A 27,113-nucleotide genomic window follows, 5' to 3' on the forward strand; every position below is an offset into this window, starting at 1 on the left:
AACCCTCGACGTCAACCAATTTAACCTTGCTCGTGTCTTCACTTACTCACGTGGCACGGTAATTGGAGCGGCTGGATGGGACGATGTGCTCCGGACTCCTGGGAAACCTCATTTGCATTGCAAGCATTGAAGAGATAGCGAAGGGGAAAATGAAAGAAATTGAGAGAGCCCAGAGCAGAGATGGTGGTTTACATGCTCTTTTTGTTTCTCATTATCTTGCCTGCAGCTGTTGACTGGTGCAGCAGGGCATGTTTTGTAATTGAGTGAATAATCATTAGCTACACCGGCATTTCACTGCCATCTTCATTCGTCCTGCAGCCCCTCTCCCTCTTCAAGGATCTTTTTGGCAGTGGGATTTAAGAGACTTTGGAGCTGAAGTGATTTAATCTCTTCGGATGATGATGATGATGATGATGATGCTCTCCACATCCACAGCTGTTCAGCCGGAGAAACAGTTTTGACAGCATTCATTTCACGAAGAAATGAGAGAGTGAGAAAGGACAAACAGAGCCTTTCCCTCGCTTTCGCTTTCGTACCCACTGTCTGTTTTGTTCATCACCTCGGTTGGTTAACTTCAGAATAATTGAAAAGTGCTCACATCTGGGCAGCTGTCATGCGGTGGGCAATTTTTCATCATATGAAAGTGTTGCAATGTAATGCTAATAAAGACGCCACACTAAATCCCATATAAGGCAAAGACGAAGTAGATTTATACTTTCCTCAGCACTTCATGCTGAAAATATTTTGCTAGTATTGCAAGTGTAAGCTAGAAATCCACTTCAGCAAGAGTACCATGATACGCTATACTAGATTTCTGCTTGCTCCTGTGAAACAGCTTTTTGAATTGAACTCCGCCCCTTTAGGTAACCACACCCCATACTTTGCATATGTCCTCAGAACCTTGTCCTGAATGTGTCAACGCATGGCATCCATCCAACGACTGAGTTATAGCTGTTTGAATAAAAGGAGCTCCTCAGTGCTAGGATTGAATAGCATGTCGCAACCGTACTGTATTATTTACATATGTCAATCGTTTTTGGATAATTATTGAGGATTTTGACGCCAATTTTCTGAAGATATCCAAATAATCCTAAGACCAGTATGCAAAAGTATGTTTCACATGTTATGCAAACACTGGATTTGAGTTGGCAAGGTTACATTCTGCTAAAACGCACATTTGGTGTCAATATATCAAGAGATTTTCAAAGTACATTGTACTTTATGCAAGATAGGGTATTCTAGGAGAACCTGTTGCATGGGAGACCTGTAGGGTGGCTTTCTGACTGTCTGCGAGAATAATGATACCTTTAAGCATCCTTGGAGATTGTGGAAAGGAGGGCACCATGAAATACAAAGCTTACCAACCTTCGGGATCTCAAAATACCTGGTTTAGTGAAGCTGAGCCCACCTACACATGGAGGTATAAGGAGAATGAGAAGAGAAGGTCATTTATTAACTAGCTCCCTCATCCTTTCACTATTTCTTTTCTCCTCAGCGTCATGGTAACCATATGTGTCCTGTGTGACTCATTAAGAAGGCACACTTTCCAGGGTGTGTTAGGAGGTCTACACACACACACACACACACACACACACACGCATACACACACACTCCAGAGATACCAGCCATCAAGGTAACATTTAGGAGGACTAATTAGGACAGATTCTTTGTCAGCCACACTTTCCAGTGATTGATGAATGATTCTTTCTTTGTTGAAGAGACTGAAACAGAAGGGAGAGAGAGAGAGAGAGAGAGAGATGGGGTTCTAGAGAAGAAGTGGGAGATAGTGGGAGAGAATCAGAGGCAGAGATAAAGAGACAAAACAAGAGTGGGTGACAAAGAGAGGTGCGCGCTCTTCCATCGAGAGGGGAGATGTCGGCGTCCGGCTCATTGAATTAAACATGAGGTTCTTCATTAGCGCTGACAAAAGGACACAGAATATCCTTTGTACCTCGCATTCATCAACTTGTACAGGTTCCTTCGTCTTTCTTCCTTCATAATCTCCCTTTTTAAAAAAGGACTTTGAAAGACTTTCAGATGGACTTGTAGGTTTTTTAGTCAAAGAATAGCAGGTAACAACATTTTGTTATGCAAGTGAACTCCAACCCACAGGCTTGCTGCTTTGTAAGGAGGTATAATTATGCAGTTATACACCTGGAACATACTGAACATCTTCATGCCTGTGTCTCTAATATTATTTTTTCTATTCTTGGAGATAAGAAGTATAAGAAAATGTAGCAGAGGCTTTTATTGAGTACTGTTAATAATGTTGGGTTTTTTTTTTTTCGTCCGAGACTTAATATAGAACTATTTTCTAACAGACTTTAGGCAAGCATTCCTGAAAGGGTAGTGATCTTTGTTTACATGTCTTGTGAGATCAAATTAGGGGAGGAACCAGACTTTTTAGTTAGTTTCAAGTCTAGTATAAGTCCAAGGTGAGTTCAGACTCCAAAGCTTCAGATTCCAAGCTGAGTCCTGGGCCTCAACCTTTACTCAACTATAGAATCCAAGTTAACTCCAGAGCCTCAAGATGCAGAGTCCAAGTTGTAGAGTCTGAGCCCTTGGTCCTGGGCCCTAATCTGTAAGTACAAGTCCTGTCCAGATTACCAGGATGTAGAGTCTGATTCAAGTCCAGAGTCCCAAATCATTAAGTCTGATTCAAGTCAAGTTGTCTACTATAATCTCAGTCTGAGTCCAGAGTTCCAAGCTGTAAAGTCTGAGTTATGTCAAGAGTCCCAAGTTGTAGAGTTTGAGCTGTAGAATGATCTAGAGTCCAGAGTTTCGATCTGTCAAGTGTCAGGTGTCACGTTCCAAGCTATAGAGTCTGAGTCTGAAGCTGTAGAATCTATAGAGTCAAATCCATATTCTGTTGAGTCTGAGTTGAGTCTAGAGTTTCGAGTTCAGTCTGAGTCAAGTTGAGTTCTAATCTATAGAGAATGAGTGAAGTCCAGATTCCCAAATGTAAAGTCAGATCCAGGTTCCGAAGCTATAGAGTCTAGGTTGAGTCCAGACTTCCATCCTGTAGAATTGAAATTGATCCCAGAGTTCCAGACCGTTGACATCGTTGAGCACCAGAGTCCCAAGCTATAGAGTTATACCTATAACTAGAGTTATAGTCTAGTCCAAAATTCCAAGCTATCGAGTCTGAGTAGAGTGCAGAGTCTCAGTCAAGTTGAGTCTCCTGCCATAGAATCCAAGTCAAGTCCAGAGTTCTGAGGTACAGAGTCCGAACTGAGCCAGAATGTAGAATCAAGCCTCTAGCTGCAATGTGGTAGTTGAGTCCAGAGTCTCAAGTTCTATAGTCTAGGTCAAATCCAGGTATCCAGTCTGCAGAAATGGAGTCAAGCCAAGCATCCCAAGTGGTAGTCATACTTGAGTGTAGAGTCCCAAACAGTAGAGTCTGAGTCCAGCCCAGAATGTAGACGTGTTACCTGTGCAGAACTGCCTAAGTTTTTTTTTTATACAATCCAAGAGTATAGATAACATTAGCATTCATTTAGAAGTGTGTTTCTCTGTTTTCCAGGTGACCATCAGATTGTGCAACTCTACCTCAAGTCTAAAGAAACAGGACTAGCTTTTGCCAACACAAGCTTCGTCTTCTACAATTGCAGTGTCCATAAATCGTAAGTATCGTTTTTATTAGTCTGTTTTACCAGTACTGATCTTATTGTAATCCAAACCTCCCTCTTTTTTCCTCAGTTGTCTTTCTTGTGTTGGAAGCCCATACCAATGTCACTGGTGCAAGTACCGTCACATCTGCACCCATGACCCACGCAGCTGCTCTTTCCAAGAGGGACGGGTCAAGCAGCCTGAGGTAAGCCTTGATTTCTTCCACTTCCTATTTAGGGTTCTGAATGATGTTTAAACTCCAGAAAAGCTATACAGTATCAGTGATAAGCACTTAAATGAAATTTAGCATTGATGCACCTTTGAAACCAGCAGTTCTGAGTTGGTCTTGATTTTTTTTTTTATTGAACCCTCATATTTATGTGTAGAGGGCTGGACGGTTGGCACTGTCTATGTGGTGTTTCACATGTTCTCCTCAAGTGATGTGGATTTCTTCTGGGTTCTCTGTTTTCTGCCGACCTTACAAGATTAATTGGCTACTCTAAACTCATCCAGGGTGTTTTCCCACCATTTGCTTGGTGTTCCTGGGATAGGCTCCGGATCTACCACAACCCTGACTAAGATAAAGATGAATGAATATACTGTATGTCTAGATTCCACCCAGTGGCTCACTGCAGCTGATGCATCAATATCATTGGCACCATTCTCCTGTGTAGAAGCACCTGCCCAAAACTTGTCAGATTAATCAAAAGGCGGTTTATATTCATAGCTTAGCCACATGCTCACACCTGCTATTAAAGAGGCACATGAGCAGTTGGGAGTATGAAAGGGAGAATCTGAGTTGAAACTGTCACTCAAAACTGTCTGCCTATTTCACTACAGCTCATCCAGATTACATGAACTACTCCCTGTTGTTCTTCCTCCAAGCGTATAAGCATGCATAATGCTATGTAAAGCTTTAGTCCACCCCCTGGGGTTGCATGTTTCAGCCAGATGCACATGTTTGGTCTCTAACACTATGCATTTATTAACATCTTTCATCTATGCTTGTTCGCATTTGCATCTCTAATTATTGACCGGCCCACGTAGTCAATATTGACCAAGCTAATATTTGGATTTCTTTTTGTGTTCCTAACAGCTGGCTTACAAAAGCAGGGATTGGACATTAGCACATATTAATGACATTTTCCCAACATGCTTTTGTTTGACTGCTGTTTTAGGGTAGGTGTTTCGACTGGCTAATGAGTTTTACTTTGGATTTCATTAATCTGCGATACTGGGGAGGTCGTGGAGGGGGTCGCGTTCTCTTTGCATTCGGGTGCTGCTTTCAATTTAATGAGTTTGGATGCTTACCTCAGAAATTTGTGTCGAATACAATGATGAGTCAACTTTGCTCATATAAATGAGATGGCCTTTCTCGCTGACCTTCTGTGGATGAAGTTCTGTGCTTTATTCCAATTAAGGGATTTGTATTGAAAGATGATCAGGGGGATTATCCATTTGTGGTTTTTTTGAATGGCTGATGAAGTCCGGAGCCTTTTTCGCCTCAACACTCACACAGTCAAAGTCTGTTTTTTTTCTTAATGCTACGGCACGTACACACAGATGGGGTGGAGTGGGGGGGGCGGGGGGGACACTGTCATCAAACACGACTACTTTGCATTTAAATATCCAATAAAAAGATCACCTTATCATCAAAGTCTTCACATAGTTTATGCCTTCCCATTTACTAGAATTTAAAGTGCTTGGTGGTACGTTAGGAAGATGGGAGATAATGAACCACATTAGAACTTTCATTAGCTGGATGTTTTGGGTTTATTTCCACCCGTTTCTCTTAATATGCTCCTGCCATTCTCTCTGGATTAGTGAGAATGTTGTCATGCAGAGAGTTAGATGCACTGTTTTCTTTCAAACTAAAGTGCTTCAGTGTTGCTTCCCATTCTCTACAGCTACAGGGTTACTACAGCTATGTTGAGTCATGTCCGTTGGCGTTGGCATTGGCACTTGTTGTCGTCCTCAGCTAGCCTCTGGCACAACATGCCATGACTAAATAACACATCTGCTTTGGCCAGACACCCAGCCTGCTTTTATTCAGATAGAAAGAGAACGACATGATGCCCCTGCTACTCCTCTCCCATATCGATAGAAGCACTGCAAACTTCACACTCCACACGTGAGCTGAGACTGGAAGAAGGTTTGAAGTGTCAACGCAAAGGTGTTCTCCCTTCAAACACAAGTTTACATCCCAACAATGCCATAGCCATCCATGATCAGGAGTCCAAGAGAGCAAAACTGGCCATGCTCTCTGGGTGGGATGGATGCTGTTTCTCTCTAACCTGTCAGATAGAGTCAGTCACAGGCACACGTATGCAGTCGCATGCAGATGGTGGCCTTTTTTTTATCAAGTGTGTTCAGATGCCCTGTGATGTAGCATGAGTAGCACTTTGAAAATTGTCTGGTTTCACCTGCTAGCTTTCACCCTTCCTGGTTTGTAGCTGCCGTGTGATATGATAGCTAGAGGTTGGGAATTGGCAAATGATCAAATTGAGGAGAACATTGGGAAAAAATATCCAAAAAAGAAAGAAGATAGACGTGTTGAGGAGAATGCAAGGAGGGAGAATGAGAAGGAGAACAGGGAGGACAAATCGATCTTCTGGACTGCCTCATGTCTTATTAAGACGTTAATTTGCAGCCTTTATTGACAGGAGGTCTATGTGATTGAAGAGATAGTGTTGTGGAAGGCTGGTTTCTGAAAGACATAACCGCCTTCCTTTTATTTTTGTCTGTTCGGCTTTATTTTCCATGCAGCAATTGTTAGACATCATTGAGAAGAGAGCTACTGTATGTTTGGGAAAGTACAGGAAGAAGGTTGGGTCAAATATTGAAAAAATCCCCCCAAAAAACGGCAAAGGATAGATGATGTGATTGCAGCATAGAGGAGAGTGAAATGTAAAAGCACAGGAGGGAGGGAAAGAAGGCAGGATGGATGATTTGAAAGGATCAGAAGCTTGCAAAACGGGAGTGGTAGTCATCCACTAGAGCTAGAGAGACGAAATGAGTCATTCCTCTACTGTCTGGATCAGACACAGCCACGTCTCATACACGTACACACACACCATCACGCTCTAATTATGGATCTGCCCATCTGTGCCAGATCCACTCAGTGTGCCAAGACTTTTCCCGCCCTCGCTCTCTCTTTGCCTTTCTCTTTCTGCCTCCTTCTCACACCATCTCGCTGTCACTCTTTACGGAATAAAATCGATTTCGCCGTCGTCCGTGCTCCTCCCGCACCACAGTCAACATGTGCAGTGATTACAGTCTGAATCATTCCACCTTTCCTCCTGTTTACAAGCAAACGAAGATGCACCTCCTCTCTCAATAAAGACCCACAGTGCAAACGTACACAATCCCAAGCCCTCCCTCTTTTTTCTCCGAAATGGCGTAAAAGGCGTTTATGAGCAGCCTTGAGAACGTGTCCGATATATTTTCACTATATCGTTGTCAGACAGTGCAACCGAAAGTGTCGAGACATGGATCTCCTCGATGTGCATCGTAATATTATCTTTGATTTATATATTCATTGGGATTCCAGTAAGGTTCTCGATGGTCTTTCGCTCCAGGGTGGTGATAATCAATTCTGGCTGGGCTGAACAGGCTCTGCGCTTCTCTTAGTGTCTCTAAGGAGTGGCTTTGACAGGGGAGTGTGTGTAGAAATGTCTCCGCATGGACTGCATATTGCTCTGGACGGATACTGGATCGAGACAGGGTTAATTCCTCTTGGTTTGTGCTTGCCCATAAATGGTGACTCAACTCCGGTCTTGTTGGTGTGTTCCAGTTAGATCTTTTGTGACTAAAGCCATTGCCCTGAAGGCTGCAAGGCTCCCTACGTTTTTTTTCTTTTTTCTTTTTCTGGAGTGTTACAACCTGTTCTTGCTGTCTTTTATTAGAGAGCAGCAGCCTTGAAATAGGATTTCCATGGCCTTACTGTGATTAAATGAAAGCTAAACTGTGGACAAGTGGAGCTGGGTCTGTAAGTCGCTGTATAAGGGCCATCTGCTAACTTCCATAAATGTATGTAAATGTAAAATGAGTGGCCCCCTCAGTGCTCAGTGCTTGGACACCTTGGTGCATTTTCTTCATTGTCTAGTAATAGGTCTTGTAAACTAGTCACATCATCTTTTTAATGTAAAACATCTGCTTACCTTGAATTAATACAAATAGCCATGCAGTTCATGAAGAAAGCAAACCTTTTACTTTCTATTTCTAGGTCTTTTCTACCAGACAGCGATGGTTCCTCAAGGGTTCTTCAAATGTTTAACAGACTTGAACTAGAATCTTTAAGGCTTCCCCCAAAGGGCACAACCTGAAAACCCCTTTATGTTGCAACATTTAACTTTTTTATAATTTTTTTTTTTTGCTTATTTTCTCCCACTTTGGTTGTTTGCCAATTTCCACCCACTAGCTAGCTCTTTCTCATCACTCTGATTGACAGGGGCGAGAGTAACACCGTCCCTGCTACCCGCTAAGCATGGCCAGTTTTGCTCTCTTGGAGTCCTGGCCACAAGTGCCTGTGGCATTGTCAGGATTCGAACTTTGTTGGATTCTAGTCCTTTTTTCAATGACTGTATAGCAAGGTATAGTATCGGAATCAAGAACTTTCAGTACTCTGTTTATGTATCTATGACAATTTCCATTGCATAACGGTGCCTGCGAAAGTAGGACGAATTCTATACTATTAATACCAAGTCTCCAGCAGCTTCACGGTTTGATTTACCCTTTTCTTGTGATGTAGTTTTATCTGACTTTCCTGGGAATTATATAAGACTACAGAAGATTGCTGTGCCTTGCCTTGTCATCTTGTAGAAAATTCTAACTGGGTTTTTTTTTTTTTTTTTAAATGGTGGTTATTTTATTTTTAAAATGGTGTTTTTTTAAAAAAAAAAAAAAAAAAAAAAAAAGCAGTAATCCCTGCTTGGTGCTCTTGGTATCCTGGCAAGTGCATATCTAAAGTCAGTGAAGTGGGATCATGGGTTTGCTATTGTACCCGATGAAAAAGCATAATTTGTTCACTACTTTTGGTTGTACAGTTACATTACAGGACATATTATGTCCTTCTTTCTTTATTATGTTCTGTCCATAATTCCCTAGAACGCTCCATATGTCTCCAATCACATCCTCGAAAGACTTAATAACTGAAGACACGGTATTATAGCCTTCCAGGTTGGTGTCAATCACTTGGACACATAAAGCTGCAAATCTGAAGGATGGTAGATGGGAAACGAGATAACCCTATTCCCAAAGAGGAGAGGGAAATGTGAAGAGATGGCATGTTTGGCATGGTGATGACAGCTATAAACACGTACATATTATATCTGCATAATGTAGCGTAAAGTTCAGGAATGATGTCCGAGACTGATTATATGAGAGTGTGTTTGTTTAAGCCCAGGAGAGATGCTAGTCAGTGTAGCGTTATGGTTATATAGGGGTACTTCTCTCTAAAACGTACCATTAGCTAACATTAATTAGCTAATTAAATGTTTTTGATCTAAGGGTTTCCTTAAGGGGTTGCTACAACTATAATTGGGGTTTTAATGTTCAGAATTGTGGCTGAATCAAGAGGCAATGCGGTCTTGCCGTCAGGGAAAGCAGGGAGTTTATTTTCATCTTCAGTTTAAATTCTGCCCGCTCACGTGGGCGCTGGATTGGATACGGGGCGAGGGGTGAAGAATGCAGTTTGTGCGTGTCTGAGGGAGCGCGAGCATTTCAGAACAACAATTATATGTGTGGGTGAGTGTGTTTGTGTGCTTTGCATGTTTTAATGTCAGTTTATGAATTTTAATGTGAGCTATTTGTGCGCGCATTGAAGAAGAACATGTCTAGGCGTGTGTACTGTATACGAGCGTGGGAACACATAATTGCGATAATGTTTAAGGGCTAGAAATCCCTGGGGCTTCCACATTTGATTGAGTATGCAGATTTTAACTGAATAAAAGATTTACCACTATTACGGTCGCTTAAACCGAAAGAGTAGCAGTAAGGCAAATAAAATAACGTTTGAACCTGTTTTTCTGGGAGGGACTAAGGGGGGAGGGTTAAGGGGCGTGGTTTTACTTAAAATGTGATTGGTCATCTGAGAAAAGTTTTCAACGAAGTTCATTTTTAAATCAATTGAATGGGAAAAGATTACGTTTACACAATCCAGGTTGATTGATTGTGGGAATGTTTGGGAGGGTCACGTGATACGTGATACGTGATCATGTTTGTATGATAAAATCCAACAAACACAAAAAAAAAATCTAATCTTGTTGAGCTTCAATGAAAAGCTGTCCAAAATACCCAAATACACAGCACAATCAAACTGGACACTGGAGACTCCTTCCTTAAATGTTAAGTAAACATTTCATTATAGAATATGTTATAGTATATATCACCAAATCAACAACACGTTTTTATGTGTTTATGGTGGAGTTTATGCGACATACAAATAAATGAGTTGGGGAAAAAAACATAATCACTTCTGCTACTAATAATTAGTAACAAATAGTGCTGGAAGTTATAATGTGTTCGGTTTTAATTATGCAAAAACACATAACAACTGATGAGAACAATTCTGAAAGGACTATTGTTTTTATTTAGTTATTTATTTAGTTATTTATTTATTTTTGACATGCCAACTTAGCTAGCAATGTATAAAGTTACTTTTTTTCCCGAACTATTAAAGACACTTCTAAGAGACGGCAGGGGAGAGAAAAAAAAAAAAAAAGGAATATAAGGAAAATGAAAAAAAATAACAATCAAATAAAATTAGAAATAAAAAAAGCAAATGAAAAGGTTATGTTTAAAAAAAAAATAATAAGAAAGGGGATAGAAAAGAGAAGACAAATATTATGCACATTGACAAATCAATCACAATTTGCAGAAAAACAGCAACCAAAAAGTGGAAGAAAAAATATTTTTACATTTTAGGACTCAGCGGTGGGGGGCTTAGTGGTTAGCATGTTTGCCTCGCACCTCCGGGGTTGGGGGTTTGATTTCCACCTCCGACCTGTGTGCATGGAAATTGCACGTTCTCCCTGTGCTTCAGGGGTTTCCTCCGGGTACTCCTGTTTCCGACTCCAGTCCTAAGACATGCGTGGATTGGCATATCCAAATTATTCATAGTGTGTGTGGGTTGCCACCTTGTCCACGGTGTCCTGGGTGTCCCCCGCCTTGTGCCCCAAGTCCCCTGGGATAGGCTCCAGGCTCCCTGTGACGTTGTGTAGGACAAGCGGTGCAGGAGATGGATGGACGGACTCAACAGCAATAACATCGATGGGGATGCCTCAAGTCACAAATTTCAGACATTTGATACTGCAGTGACTTTGACCCTGTTTTGATCAATTCACAAATCTAATCAGTTGCTCCGTTAGTTGCAATGATTACTCTATGTAAATCCTAGCATTCAACAACTTTGATATATCGTCCCACCGTTTGTCTTGGACGGCTGCAAACCATCCTCGAGATGTATGAACAGACAACCTGAAAGCATCCTTCCTCTACCACCTAGTGGCAGAGGCATAAAAATGTGACAGATAGAAAAGAATGGAGTTCTCTCAGAACAGTGTTGGATGGTGCCACCAAAACACCCCAATGAGCCTCACTTTACAGCTCTGCGTTCTGTATAATTGAAATAACAGAGCACTTAAGTCGGGCGTTTGGATCCAAATAAAGTTTCACACCTCAGGTTTAGCACACACTGAAATCCACACTGATCATAAGCCTCTTATCACCGTAAGCCAAGAGCACTGGGACGACATGATGCCCTATATTCAGAGCACGATGAAGTGGCACCTATGATGCACTTCTGAACTGTCTCGCAAGCCTGAGAAGCATCTCACACACCTGCTGTAATTGCAGACGTGCCGACTAGAGCAGCGAACGGAAAGCAAAACTGCGCCTGTCAGAAACAGAGAAAATCATCGTGTTCACACCGTCACGCTAATTCTGCTCAAAGCGGCCTCGTCAAAGAACCGGGAATCCTGACAGCTACAGATAAATACCTGGAAAAGCTCGTAGACATAATAGTGGGTGATGGGCTTGGAGAATAGAGGGTTGGCATACAGTTAATAATGGCGCCTGTGCCTCATGGGAAGAGTCCAGCAGAGATCCTTGGAGAGGATTAGATGCTATTGTAGCATTGCCAAGTTTTAAAGCGAGGTACACCTATGTTGCATCTGGTATTCCCAAAAAAATGAGCCAGCTGAAGACGTAGCCAAAATTCACTATTAATTAGACAGTAAAACTATTAACCCTGATAATGGTAATCCTGCATGGAGAAGCCGTTTCAAGTATTTTCACACTGTAAACAGAACCCCATGCTGATTTATTAGGGAATGATCCCAAATACAACTTTCCAACCAAAAATCGTTAGACAGGAATGACATAATTGCAAGCTTCTGAAATAACTTCGCGGGGGCAGAGGTGGCTTGGCGGTTAAGGCTCTGGGTTACTGATCAGAAGGTCGGGGGTTCAAGCCCCAGGGGTTCACTCAGGGGTTCAAGCCCCAGCACTGCCAGGCTCTGGGTTATTGATCCGAAGGTCGGGGGTTCAAGCCCCAGCACTGCCAGACTCAGGGGTTCAAGCCCCAGCACTGCCAGACTCTGGGTAACTGATCAGAAGGTTGGGGGTTCAAGCCCCAGCACTGCCAGGCTCTGGGTTACTGATCAGAAGGTTGGGGGTTCAAGCCCCAGCACTGCCAAGCTGCCACTGTTGGGCCCTTGAGCAAGGGGGGACCCTCTTTGCTCCAGGGGGCGCTGTATCATGGCTGACCATGACCATGGCTCTGACCCCAACTTCCTAACATGCTGGGGTATGTGAAGAAAAGAATTTCACTGTGCTGTATATGATCAGTAAAGGATCATTATCATTATCATTAACTTTGATACCAGAGACGTATCGAGAATGGATCTCCAAGTGTCGCATTCTACAAAAATGTTGGCGAGCAAAGACAAGACTTTGAGTGCGACTTTGAGGACAATCTGAGGACGTCCTTAACGGAGATGCAGTAAAGAAGCGGTGGCATGAACGAATGCAATTATGTCATTATTGTGAAAATAAATAAATAAATAAATATAGTAAGCTGACTCATGACGAGAATGTGATTAGAAAATAGATGCACTCATACCATAAGACATTTAAAAAAACCCATAATAGGTTTAGTGTCAAGCCCTTCGAGGGTTCACAAAAATGTCGATTTGTTAAATAAACCCTTCAAGGGTGAACATATTTTAAGTGTAGCTTTCAGGAGTGGGATTTACCCAGAAGGCACTGCGAGGTCTGATGTAATCTCTTTTAAAAACAGCAATAACAAAAGCATCATTTGATTTGCTACATTCACATCGGGGTTTTATGTAGTCAAATATGATTATGACAGCTGGCATAACGTTGTTACTAGCTAGCTCTTAGCAAGTCAGCTAAAAGGCAAGTTAGTATCATGTAGACTGAAGAAAATTGTTCTTGCTGCCAAGGCTTTTAGAAATCCACTTCCTGTTATATTATATCGCGCTTCCTAAGATAAAAGAGACCACTTGTATGAAGCACTTGAGGGGAATAGATCAAGGGCATGTTATCAATGCATGGCATGTCTCTAAATATCTAAATGAAACACTTGAAACGGGGTTAAGTAGAACTGTACTGGTGAAGGACAACAGTAAACGAGTTGTTACTATAGAAACGATAACATATTGAAACTAGTGCATTAATATAAACATGTGAATGAATCACCTTCTGACCAATCAGAATCGAGAACGCAATAGTGCTGTGGTATAAATATGGCATGTCATGGTGTTCTGTAGTTAGAAATTGATGCTAATGGGGTGGTCAGTGTGTGTGTGTGTGTGTGTGTGTGTGTGCGTTTGTCTGTGTGCGAGTGATATGAGATATGTGATTAAAAAAGCCAACAAGATGAGAGTGAAATCTAAAACTCGGATTCTCAGAGCGTTTGTCACAATGAAAGATGATGAGACTGATTTTGTGTGCTTGGGTGACTCAGCATGTTTATCCCGTTCATTATGGATTTCTGTGACTCTTTGTGTGTGTGTGTGTGTGTGTGTGTGTGTGTGTGTGTGTGTGTGAGGTTATCAGCAAGGTTCCTGTTTCTGCTCAATTTGAGAAGTCTGTATTCCACCTTCACAAGACGTTTCTTAAAGCTACATTAAGTACCTTCCTCACTAAAGCCGTTTAAGATAAAACTTCCATTTTCAGTGTGGTGACAGAAATGGCCACGCTTAACACATAAACACATAGCCGTCCTCATACTCCTCCCGTGCTGCTTCGTCTTTTACGCGCTCTATAATTGCTTTTTTAAATCCATTGTTAAGCCTTTTTTTTATATGCAAACCCGTCTGCCTTTCTAATAAAAGCTAATAAAACAAGTGTATGTGTGTGAACAGAGAGGAAAAAAGGCCACACTGAGTCTGTTTCTGTAGCGTTGCACGTACATTAATATTCGCTGCAGGAAGGATCAGTTGTAGGAATTTGAAAAAAAAATAGACTTTACACCTGCATGAGTTTTGATTTGGGGGCTTTTTAGGGGTGTTTAAGGAGGTTTATATAGAATGAAAAATGGTTATGGTGCAGGATTTCAGCTTTAAAGATGCAGTCGGGATTTCAGAATTAAAGGTGCAGTTGAGATTTCAGAATTAAAGGTGCAGTCGGGATTTCAGAATTAAAGGTGCAGTTGAGATTTCAGAATTAAAGGTGCAGTCGGGATTTCAGAATTAAAGGTGCAGTCGGGATTTCTGCTTTAAAGGTTCAGTCGGGATTTCAGAATTAAAGGTGCAGTTGAGATTGTAGAATTAAAGGTGCAGTCAGGATTTCTGCTTTAAAGGTTCAGTCGGGATTTCAGAATTAAAGGTGCAGTAGGGATTTCTGCTTTAAAGATGCAGTCGGGATTTCTGCTTTAAAGGTGCAGTCGGGATTTCAGCTTTAAAGGTGCAGTCAGGATTTCTGCTTTAAAGGTGCAGTCGGGATTTCAGAATTAAAGGTGCAGTCAGAATTTCTGCTTTAAAGGTGCAGTCGGGATTTCAGAATTAAAGGTGCAGTAGGGATTTCTGCTTTAAAGATGCAGTCGGGATTTCTGCTTTAAAGGTGCAGTCGGGATTTCAGCTTTAAAGGTGCAGTCAGGATTTCAGCTTTAAAGGTGCAGTCGGGATTTCAGAATTAAAGGTGCAGTCAGAATTTCTGCTTTAAAGGTGCAGTCGGGATTTCAGAATTAAAGGTGCAGTCAGCATTTCTGCTTTAAAGGTGCAGTCGGGATTTCAGAATTAAAGGTGCAGTCGGGATTTCAGCATTAAAGGTGCGGTCGGGATTTCAGCTTTAAAGGTGCGGTCGGGATTTCTGCTTTAAAGGTGCAGTCGGGATTTCTGCTTTAAAGGAGCAGTCGGGATTTCAGCATTAAAGGTGCAGTCAGGATTTCAGCTTTAAAGGTGCGGTCGGGATTTCTGCTTTAAAGGTGCAGTCGGGATTTCTGCTTTAAAGGAGCAGTCGGGATTTCAGCATTAAAGGTGCAGTCGGGATTTCTGCTTTAAAGGTGCAGTCGGGATTTCTGCTTTAAAGGTGCAGTCGAGATTTCAGCATTAAAGGTGCAGTCGGGATTTCAGCTTTAAAGGAGCAGTCGGGATTTCAGAATTAAAGGTGCAGTCGGGATTTTTGCTTTAAAGGAGCAGTCGGGATTTCAGAATTAAAGGTGCAGTAGGGATTTCTGCTTTAAAGGTGCAGTCGAGATTTCAGAATTAAAGGTGCAGTCAGGATTTCTGCTTTAAAGGTGCAGTCGAGATTTCAGCATTAAAGGTGCAGTCAAGATTTCAGCATTAAAGGTGCAGTCGGGATTTCTGCTTTAAAGAAGCAGTCAGGATTTCAGCATTAAAGGTGCAGTCGGGATTTCTGCTTTAAAGAAGCAGTCAGGATTTCAGCATTAAAGGTGCAGTCGGGATTTCTGCTTTAAAGAAGCAGTCAGGATTTCAGCATTAAAGGTGCAGTCGGGATTTCTGCTTTAAAGAAGCAGTCAGGATTTCAGCATTAAAGGTGCGGTCGGGATTTCTGCTTTAAAGAAGCAGTCAGGATTTCAGCATTAAAGGTGCAGTCGGGATTTCAGCATTAAAGGTTCAGTCGGGATTTCAGCTTTAAAGGTGCAGTCGGGATTTCTGCTTTAAAGGTGCAGTCAGGATTTCAGAGTTAAAGGTGCAGTCGGGATTTCAGCTTTAAAGGTGCAGTCGGGATTTCTGCTTTAAAGGTGCAGTCAGGATTTCAGAGTTAAAGGTGCAGTCGGGATTTCAGCTTTAAAGGTGCAGTCGGGATTTCTGCTTTAAAGGTGCAGTCAGGATTTCAGAGTTAAAGGTGCAGTCAGTGATTTGGCATGGCAAATGAACACAGACTAAACTGAAACAACAGCAAATGTGTGTGGGGGGGAGGGGGGGTTAAAATAAAATGTAATTAACAGAATAGATGTGTATATGTGTACATATATGTGTGTATATATATATATATATATATATATATATATATATATATATATATATATATATATACACACACACACACACACTGTATATGCGAAGATCAATTAAGATGATTGTATACACTGTTTTCGGTCTGCAAATATACAATTACTGCAAAGTAAATATCTGAACATGTCGGTGACTGTTCGATTGAAAATGAAAAGATGGCTGTTGTGGTCACATACAAGCCGCCAAACTGAATAAAAATTTTTTAAACATGCATATATTCAGGAGAAACATGATTTTATGGGCCAATTTAAGCCCAAGACATAAACGACTGGCCCGGTAATGGATGCCCATGGACCTTTCTGGATGTTTCTGGTCAGTCCCTCTTTTTTTTGCCACACCCAAAAAACCTGCTTACACTAGAACACCTGAATGCTAGCACAGGACGCAGCGTTTTCTAAATTAGCATGATTAGCGTAATTGACAGGCATATAGAGAAAGCTGATTGGATGGTGCTGGGTCTGCTGAGCAGATATTTTATTGTGCACTTACTGCAAAATGTGCTTGGACTAAAAAAAACAAACCACTGACTTTATCTTTAATCGGCATATTATACTGGATATTATGTGGATGAATTGCTGATCCAGTAAACATCCATCCTCCTACAGGAATGTCCCCAGCTGCTTCCCGCTGATCGGATCCTGGTGCCAGTGAACGTTGTGAAGCCCATCACCCTGCGTGCCAAGAACTTGCCCCAGCCGCAGTCGGGCCAGCGTGGTTACGAGTGTGTGCTCACCATCCAGGGGGTGGAGCAGAGAGTCCCCGCCCTCCGCTTCAACAGCTCCAGCGTGCAGTGCCAGAACACCTCAGTGAGTGTATGAGTGTGTGATCTACAGTATGTGTGAACACATGTATGAAACATAGAGTAAATACGAGCACATATTTAGGTCTGTGCTATTAAAATACCCGCAACGATAAAGGCTAAAGTAGAGCTACGTAACACATTCATAAGCATTGCATAACTCGTTGGAGGATCTATGAACGGCTTATATAATGTATTTTTTTTAATCTCACAAGTTGTTAGTTATGACTTTTCATTGCTTTGCTTAGTAACAGATTTGTGCAATGCTTATTAATGTGTTATGAAGACCTAACGAAGGCTTACTGGATCGGTAGTACCGTTTGACCAGTTCCATGATGATACATTATAAATAACTCACCTTATGACATGCTCATAACATGCTCTGAGCCGTTAATGAATGTGTTAATAGTGTGTTAATGACTAAAACCCGGTTACAAACTGTTTGTACACTAGTCATAAAGAAGGTGTAACTCACCGAATTTTAAACACAGAGATTTTAATCATGATCTCACCTTATAACATGTTCATGAAATGCTTTGCACCATTAATAGCTGGTCTGTTCATTTATTAATGATTAAAAGCTGGTACCAGACCACTTGTATGCTATTTGTAAAGATGCTGTAGCCGTTATACAAATGTCATTTAAAAACTTGGTGATTTAGTTATGACGTCACCTTGTGACATTTTCACACATGTTCATAAGCCATGAATAGATTCTATGTTAACGTGTTCACAAATCATGGAGTTTTAGTAATGACCTCACGTCACAAGCATTAATAGACAGTGTATTGGTCATCTATTAATGACTGTATCCTGGTTACAAACCATGTGTACAGTGTTCATAAAGAAACTGTATCTTCTATGCAAGCAGAATTACAAACATGGCGCTTTAATATGGACTTCATCTTATAACATGTTCATAACATGCTTATAAACCATGAATAGATTAGTAGATTAGACGTTAATCTGACCACTAACCATTTGTACACAATTTTCAAAAATGTGTGTATATATTTGTGTGTATGCATGTGTATATATATATGACCTCATCTTGTAACATGTTCATAACATGCTTATAAACATTAATAGACAATGCATTGGTACTCTATTAATGACTAAACCCACTATTCATAAAGAAACTGTATCTTCTATGCAAGCAGAATTACAAACATGGCGCTTTAATATTGCCTTCATCTTATAACATGTTCATAACATGCTTGTAAACCATGTATACAGTAGATTAGACGTTAATCTGACCACGAACCGTTTGTACACTATTGGTAAGGATGTTGTAGCCCCCATATAGCTAGACCTCACCTCACAACATGTTCATAGCAAGCGTATAAGCCTGCCGTGATATTTAAAACCATCTGTGCTGCATTTGTAAAGACGTTGTAGTTCCTATACACATTATAAACATGTTTAACATCGTCCTCACTTTATAACATGTTTACAACCATTATTAGCTGATCTGTTACTCATGAAGTAGTGCTGAAACGCTTGTCTCAAACCCTTTGTATATGATTATAAACCAACATACAAGCAGTGCCATAACTTTCAGAAGGGCACAAGGGCATCATTTATTTGATTAAGTTTACATCACTGTTTATAAAACGTGCATTACAGCATGAATAAGCATGTAATAAGAATTTATAAGGTATTGTTTCCTCTAAACTGAGAACTAATGAAGGCTTTCAAAGAAAAGTGTGAGCAATCCGCTGCATGAATTATTCGAGTATGTTGAGAACATGTTACTCTGAGAGCAGGGAGGTTAGGAGGTCTAGGATGTTCTCGTTCTCGTTCTTCGTTTTTTGAAGAGTCCTTCTCTTTCCTGCTCGCTCTCTTTTTGACTCCGTTGGCAAAAATGATAAAAGCTTTTTCCATCTAAACACAATTATTGAAAGTGCTCTCTCTCTCTCTGTCTCTCTCTCTGTCTCTCTCTCTCTGTCTGTCTCTCTCTCTTTCTCTCTCTCTCTCTCTGTGTCTGTCTCTCTCTCTTATTCTCTATCTTTCTTTCTCTCTGTCTCTCTCCTTTTCTCTCTCTCTGTCTCTCTCTGTATCTCTCTCTCTCTGACTCTCTTTCTGTCTCTCTCGCTGTCTCTCTCTCTCTGTCTCTCTCTCTGTCTGTCTCTCTCTCTTTCTCTCTCTCTCTGTCTGTCTCTCTCTCTTATTCTCTATCTTTCTTTCTCTCTGTCTCTCTCTCCTTTTCTCGCTCTCTGTATCTCTCTCTCTCTGACTCTCTTTCTGTCTCTCTCGCTGTCTCTCTCTCTGTCTCTCTCTCTGTCTCTCTTTCTCTCTCTCTCTCTGTCCATGTCTGTTTCAGTACTCATATGAGGGGATGGAGATGAGTAGCCTCGCTGTGGAACTGATGGTCATCTGGAATGGAGATTTTAGCATCGACAACCCGGCCCAAAACAAAGGTGAGCCGTCTCATCCCATCTCCATGACAACAGGCACCGTAAACGCCAATATTCCATTAATCCGTTCTATTTTTTTGCCTTCCTAACGCTCCGTTTCCAGTGTATGTGTGTGTGTGTGTATATGTGTATGTGTATGTGTGTGTGTGTGTGTGTATGTATGTATGTATGTATGTGTGTGTGTGTGTGTGGATGCATCTCTGAGGGGAAGGCCCACCTGTTTAGTTGACCTTCCAGGGCTCGACAGTTTAAGACGGCTGATTCTTAGCCAGCTGTCACACATGGCAATCGAGAGAGAGAGAGAGAGAGAGAGAGAGAAAGACCAAGACCAAGAGATTGAGAGTGGGAGAGAATAAGAGCCTGTGCTCCTTGAGAGTCACTGAAGCACATATGTTCATTTCCAGCCTCCAACTCCATCCCACTTTACAATAAGATTGAACAGTGAGTTGATCAAGTCCAGATGGTACCAGCATCTGGAAGAAACCTACACATATAAAAACAAAACAATTTCATTTCGTTTTTACCTAGAAGTACTACTTCTAGGTACTAAATTCTGCACTAATTCTGTAAACAGAATTATAAACATTTTTTTTTGTCTTATTAACTTGAAGAGAGAGAAAAATCGAGGTGCTTTTGAGGGAACAGCTGTATGTCGCTGCTATAACATAAGCGATAACAGGAACTAACTTGTTTCAAATGGAACTGTAAATGGATAAAAAAAAAGTATAATGTCATTTTTCATAAATAAAATATTGTTAGCAACTATGAAATAACCAGAATAAGACACAACATTGCTGATTATTTATTCTGGGGAAATAATCCACAATGTGCTGATGCTGCCTGATTCGAAGTGTTACTTTTCATTCCTCTTTTACCACAGCAAGTACCAACACTAACTGTTTGTTTTTTATCTGTTTATAGTTACATTTAATGTAGAGTGTGTCAGGTGGCAGAGACGGCTGCAATCGCAGGAAGTGCTTTATTGTAATTATAGCAGGCAAAAATTTCCACATGATAAACAATATTGTGGTCAGAAACAAGCAGAACGTTGACTGATTGAGGGCTAAAACCAGAAATTAAAAAAATCAGGGGAAGAAAACAGGATCAATGATAAATATGTCGTAATAATAATAATAATAATAATAATAAACAAACTCTTGGTATGCCACATGAACTGAGTGTTTTGTGTGTGCTTATATACTGTGCGTGTGTGTGTGTGAGTGTGAGGTCACAGTTGCAGGGAGTGAGCTTACTACGTTAAAACATGCTTAATTATCATTTGGTTAATCAGTCATTTAACAGTAAATATATTAACCAACTGAAACATATTACGTAGGGAGCACTGAAGAGACGATGGTCCTGTCCCGCTATCAGAACTGTGCTGGGACGGTCCACTGTGTAACAGGAAGATATCAACACTCGCAAAGATGCGTTCTATGTCCTCCTGTCCTTCCGAGTTCGTTCTTTCAAGGCAGCCTGGAAAGACCGGTCTTCACGAGAACGCAAGTCCGTTCTTGCGTTCCTAGAACTGAGAAAGTGTATGTGTGTCGCATGTGCTGCGGTGCATTCTGGGGAATGTAGTCTGGCGCAAATTCCCGGCATTGATATGACAGAATGTCCATGAAACTAGTTATGTCCTGTTATTATGTTACAGCATTTATGAACAGCTGTTCCATCACCAGCCTCTGAGGAAAAAAAAAAAAAAACGGTAGCTTGTTATGTTTCCTAGAAACCACAAAACGTAACCTCCTCTGTTCTGAAGACTTTCCGGTGTCAGACAACTTACAGTGAAAAGTTACAGCTTTACCTCTGATTATTGCAAAGTGCTAACACTGGAGACTCCTTCCATTAATGCTAAAGAATCTTTAATACAAAACATTCTTTACACAGAAAATTCTAACGTTAAGGAAAATCCCTCGAGGAAAGAGAAGTAGTCTCTCCGATGGTTTTTTTTTTTTTTTTTTTTTTTAAGTGGAAAATTTGAATCATAGTGTGTAATGATTATTACATACAATAAATATTGCCCGTTCTCTTAAGGGGTGCCGACAATTCAGGAATTGACTCGCTTTTTTGTCTTTTCTTAATACTTAAGGTACATTTTAACGAGCTGCAGTTTAGAGTAATCTCATATGGTGTTTGCTAACCAACGTGAGGTTTAAAAAAGAAAAACAAATAAAAAGGCTTCCAATTTGGGCAAATTTCAGCAATCAAAAAAAATAAATCAAAAAATTTTAAAAACCCCATCCTGTTAGGGATTGTAGCTGTCTTCATTATCAGTTCCCATTAAGTTTGTGTGACCAGCATGCCAGACAAATCCGTGCAAAGCTGAGAGACGGCATATGGTCTCCTCCAGTCCTCAATCACGTTTAGGAAATATTTCACAATACAGATTGTGTGGCATTGTTACAGGATTGACGCGGCCGTTTTTTTGTGCAATTATTCTTCTATTTTCAAAAAGGAGACGATTGTGTGGGAGTGACATTAAATATTCACAAGCTTACTTGACTGTTAACAAAACATATCCAGCATGCTGGACAACAGAGATCATTAGCCAGATAGAATCGCTGGTGCTAAAAGGATGTGCAGTTGATGTGATTTGCCAACAGACAGCCTTCTAAACAGGACAACTGGTGTACGCACGTCTGATATTGCGGCTTATGCCACAGTGTGGTTGAATGCTGGCGTCGGATCGATCGGATTGATTGTGCACTATTTTCGTATAACAGCATGAGAAGTTCCAGCGGTAACATTAATGATGAGAGAGCGAGAGAGAGAGAGACTGCTGAGAGAATGATTGTTTATCGCGGCTATAACATACTGTAAGTGAGAACAGGAGCTAACTTTTCTCTCAGACGTTCAAATGTGCGATGTTTCAGACGTTAATGAATATAGCATTATAATTGTTGGCAAATCTCTGTGGTATAAGTGGAATAACACACTCCAAACCGTGCTGTTATAAGGAGTCTTTATTGGTCATGTATACATTACAGCAGAGTGAAATTATTTTCTTCTCATACCCCAGCATACCAGGAAGTTGGGGTCAGGGCGCAGGGTCAGCCATGATACAGCGCCCCTGGAGCAGAGAGGGTTAAGGGCCCAATAGTAGCAGCTTGGCAGTGCTGGGGCTTGAACCCCCGACCTTCTGATCAGTAACCCGGAGCCTAGCTAACACTGCTTCCACTTACTAATGTTATATATTCGTGAAGGTAAAACACAGTCAGAGAATGAATGAGCCCCCGTTATTCATCTATCGAAATAGGCAGCGTTTAAAAAAGAAATATGTAGCAAATTATTCATCATTGTACAACATGAATACCACGTGCCAAAAGAGCTTACACTTACACTGCTCGACTTAGTAAAAAATCCAGAAATGTAAATGTTACGTAAGTGATAATAGGAACTAACTTGCTTCGCAGACGTTCAACAACATTAAACGTAACTGCAAACGGACAAAAAGTATTACGTGTCGTTCTGTAATAAATAAGAAAATTGCTGGCAAATTGCTGCAGTGTAAGAATAACAAAACACTTCAGGATGTGCTGTTAAAATTATATAATCACCTTCACGGTAGTAGCAGTAACTCAAGCTGGCATCACTCAACTATACTTTGGATTATTTTCCTCTAACAGCACGCCCCCAAAGAGTTTCATTCTTTTTATTCCACAGCAATTTGCCAATGATTACATTTTGTCATTGATGACTGAACAAAACGTGATTTTTTTTTTTTAAGCATTTATAGTTTTATTTAATGTTGTGGAACATCCAGGAGACCTTAAAGTCATCTATCCTGAAGACTTTCCTGCTTGAGATTCCTTCCATAAATGTTAAATAAACACGTCCTAACAGAAGACTTTGCCCTATTAACGATTATACGTTTTCTTTCTGTTAAACGACATATTTGTGAGTTGTTTATTATTAGACATTAGACTATGTAGATTGTCCTCGGTACACGTCCCTGTGAATTAGTTGTTACTATTGAAACGATGACATATTTAAACGGATAATGTAAACCTGCATTATTCCTTATGAATCAACACCTTCTAGACAATCAGATTCGAGAAATTAACAGCGCTGTGCTATAGCTATAACGATGCTCCTGATCCCTCCATCTTCTCGCTCCATTCTGATCGGATCCAATCGTATTATATTCCACACAGACCCACACTGACAAGCTAACAGTACAAAACCCAAAGACAGCCTACATATGACAGCACCATGACTACGTGCGGTGTGTGGCAGCGCCGTTCTCAGACCCACAACGCCGTTTTGCGTTCAGCGAAGACCTTTTTTTTTTTTTTTTGCAGTTCAAATACCCGAATACAATCAAAAGAAGTCTGAGCATTATAGTCATGCTGTGTCTTTAATGAAAAGTTACTGCCACCGGTACATTTCAGAGCGAGAAATGACACATCAATAGACAATAAAAGGCACCTGCACATAAAAAATTTGAAAGCTGTGTGTGTGTGTGTGTGCGTGTAAAATGTAGTGTGTGTGTCTAAGTGATGGGTGAGCTAATTTAGGCAGAGGAGGAGAGGAGAGTGTAAGATTTCTCCTCCTGCCTGAGTGCTTCATACGCCGAGTCACAAGCACCAAACCACCAAAGCTGCGCTGTTCCGGGGGAATAATTTGATGGACGGAACATCTACTGGGCCGGCAATTAAAAAAAAAAAAAAAAAAGTCTGATGCAGTTGCTATGGCGATGTAACGTTAGACGAAGGAATGAAGAAAAGCAGGAAAGGGAGAAGGGGCTACTGAAAGAAGGAATTCAGTTCAATCGAGTCATGAATTCTAATCTTTCAAGTAAAATAACAGTAAAGCAAAAAACACAGAAAATAATTAATGAACAAATACCTGGAGTACATGCCTACCAGATCTGTCATATTCTTATTTAGCCACATTTCTTATGCTAGGCAGCACTATGCTAATAGCTTGCCTAATGTGATCTCTCCATCAGCTAATTACAGTTTAGTAGCTTTAATAGCTAGCTTGCAGATTATCTTGTAATTAAAACCAATTAACTAGCTTTAGAATAACTATTATGTTGTGTAAACCAGTCAAAGAGCAGATGAAACTAGCTAATTTTGTGCCAAGGTATTGTGAAAACCAAGTGAAAGGGTTTAGCTATGATTAGAATAATTATTATGCAATTAACACTGTTAGATAGAGATAGCTCTAAGATAGCTTACAGCTAGATGAACTATTATAGGATAAAAACCATCAGCCAGGTTTGCTAACAAGCTAGCTAACACTATACTATCATAGTGTGTAAACCAATATCCAAGGTCTAGCTAACTGTAGGCTATTACATATAGTTCCCAGGTCCTCTAGCACGTTACCTAATATTAGACTAGCTGTTATGGGTTTAAGGTCATTATCTGTGTTTACTAGCAAACTAGTTAACATTGTAGTATTTTGTTGTGTAACCCAGTATCCTCGGTCACTAGCAAGCTGGATAACATTAGACTATTATGTGATTAAAGTCATTAGTCAGGTTTGCTGTCAAAATAGCTCGGATTCAGCTGACTATTTTACTGTGTAAACGTGTAGCCAGGGTAGCTAGCAAGCTGGCTAAGTATTATGTAATTAAATAAATTAGCTGGTTTCACTTGCTAACATTATGCCAGTGTATTGTGTCAGTCTGTATTTAAGGTCTAGCTAACAGAATGTTATTATATGTACAGTATTGTGTAGACATGGTAGTAAATGATTTGCTAACAAATTGGGCTAGCTATTGTATTCTGTAAATAAACCAGTAGCTGTGTTTGCAAGCAAGAGTTATCCTTCATGCTCAATAGATACCGAGTTACAGGGTGGGAAATTGCAATGACTACCTTAGATACAAGTAATATACATTGTTTTGTTGTTGTTGTTTGTTTGTTTGTTTAAAGATGTTTAGAGATCTTTTGACAAAATGGCCAGAAATGTTTGAGTATTTGTGGCTAAATGTCTGTTAATGACTGCATGTCATGCATTGACCTGTTCCTCCGTTCTGTGTGTGTGTGTGTGTGTGTGTGTGTGTGTGTGTACGTGTGTGTGTTTACAGTACACCTGTATAAATGCGACGCGAGGCGTGAGAGCTGTGGTCTGTGCCTGAAGGCTGATCCGCTGTTTGGTTGTGTGTGGTGTAAAGGGGAGAAGCGCTGCACTCTCAAACAGCACTGCCCTCATCCACAGAGCATGTGGCTCGAACACAACGGCATCAACAGCAAGTGCACACACCCAAAGATCACCAAGGTGAACACACCCACCCCACTACACACACACACACACACTTACTTTTGGTCCTTATTTCCACTGCCACCTGGTACTGACTTGTACCATAAATAAGTACCCCAGCTGAGAGTGCCATCAAGAAAGGTAACCAAGAGCATCAAGAATATAGAAGTGGGAAATGTGGGTGGAGCTAGAAACACACCAGATCACCAAATGGTCAAACACAAAATCAATTAGAGGTGAAAAAATGTGATGTCTTGAAAGTTCTCGCTGATAAAATGGCAAACCGATGGTACAGGAATAGACAGCAAATAAGAATATCCCCACTAGACTACTTCTTATCTATGCTTGATGATAATGTTTTGTATTTCACCGTTGCCAGGTATAGTCTACTGGAGCGCAGAAACATTGAATTATTATAATTTTTTTTAGTTCTCCTATATTTCATCGTGTAACAAAATAATTTCTTATTAAGTCTTCGGCTCTGTTTTGTTTCCTGAGGCAGAAGACAGTGTTTTTGTCAGGAGCAGCCACTGGGATTTCTTTGGCTGCTCATACTTTTTTTTTTTTTTGATTTAGATGAAGTCAATATGATTTGTTCTTGTTTTAATTTTTTTTTTATGAATCATAGCACTGAAATCAGTGAGCTTAAAGAATTCCAGCAGTTCATTCACATCCTCGTAATTGAAAGCTCCTCAAGCTGAATGACTTGAAATGAAAAATGGGACTAAGTCAAATAATGAGTCTACTCCTGACTCGTTTTTGAATTGATTGAATTCGTTAGGCCTGTGTGCCTCTACCAATGGTTTTTTGTTTCTTTCTTTCTTTTTTCCTTAAAAACGCATTTTGCCAAGCATTCTAATGCGCTTCATTACAGTGACATCTCTGATGGAGAATCTTTAGTTGAACTAGAAGTGGGTGATGATTAAGTGTTTTCCTCCACCAGCCATCAATTAGCTTGTCAAAGTCACAAATCTAATCATCCCCTAATGAAAAGAGACAACTCTCCCCCTCTCTTGCGTGCTCTTTCTTTCTCTCGGCAGAAGCCAGCTCGACGCTTATCGGAGAAAGCACTGTAATATGCTGCGATAGCTGTTAATTGCACACATTGTAAAGCTGGAGATTAGTCTCAGTAGAGATTTTATTAGGGTTTTTTTATTTTGCAACCGTCTACTATAAAATCTGGTCTAAAATACAATACTTCAACACTGGGCCACACATAAAGCGTTCAGCACTTCTTCGTGTGCGCTGTTGGGTTGTAGTGTGCCATTTTTAAATTTTCTGAACGAATAAGAAAGGCTTGGACGCATGTACACTGCTGAAAGGTCAGGATTGCTTGAAGGTCATTTTCAACCATTAAAAAAGAATCTCTAACATTCACTTTTTATTCAAGGTCAGAGTCTTAACATTACTTTTCAGCAGCATCCTTTGGTTTATCCTAATCACTCTTAGGAAAAGAAAAGAAAAAAAAAACTGTATCAAATATGTACCATTGGTTGTCAGAAGTGTGGTGACCCTCAAGGCTGCATTTTGGGTACATTTGAAATGTCTCTTTTATTTGCTATATCAAAA

At 40.6% G+C, this 27,113-nt stretch overlaps 1 protein-coding gene across 2 annotated transcripts in view; it reads left to right on the top strand.

Moving 5' to 3' along the window:
- plxna4 (plexin A4) overlaps window positions 1–27,113 on the top strand; it is a 347,014-nt gene that overhangs the window by 247,643 nt on the left and 72,258 nt on the right. For both annotated transcript variants that reach the window (XM_053650138.1, XM_053650139.1), the window contains 5 exons: window positions 3,524–3,623; window positions 3,700–3,814; window positions 16,718–16,918; window positions 19,235–19,331; window positions 25,372–25,562. In XM_053650138.1, the coding sequence (XP_053506113.1) occupies window positions 3,524–3,623; window positions 3,700–3,814; window positions 16,718–16,918; window positions 19,235–19,331; window positions 25,372–25,562 (704 nt within the window). The remainder of the gene's footprint in view (window positions 1–3,523; window positions 3,624–3,699; window positions 3,815–16,717; window positions 16,919–19,234; window positions 19,332–25,371; window positions 25,563–27,113) is intronic.

This window comes from Ictalurus furcatus, chromosome 19 (assembly GCF_023375685.1).
Source record: "Ictalurus furcatus strain D&B chromosome 19, Billie_1.0, whole genome shotgun sequence".
In the NCBI taxonomy this organism is placed as follows: Eukaryota; Metazoa; Chordata; class Actinopteri; order Siluriformes; family Ictaluridae; genus Ictalurus; species Ictalurus furcatus.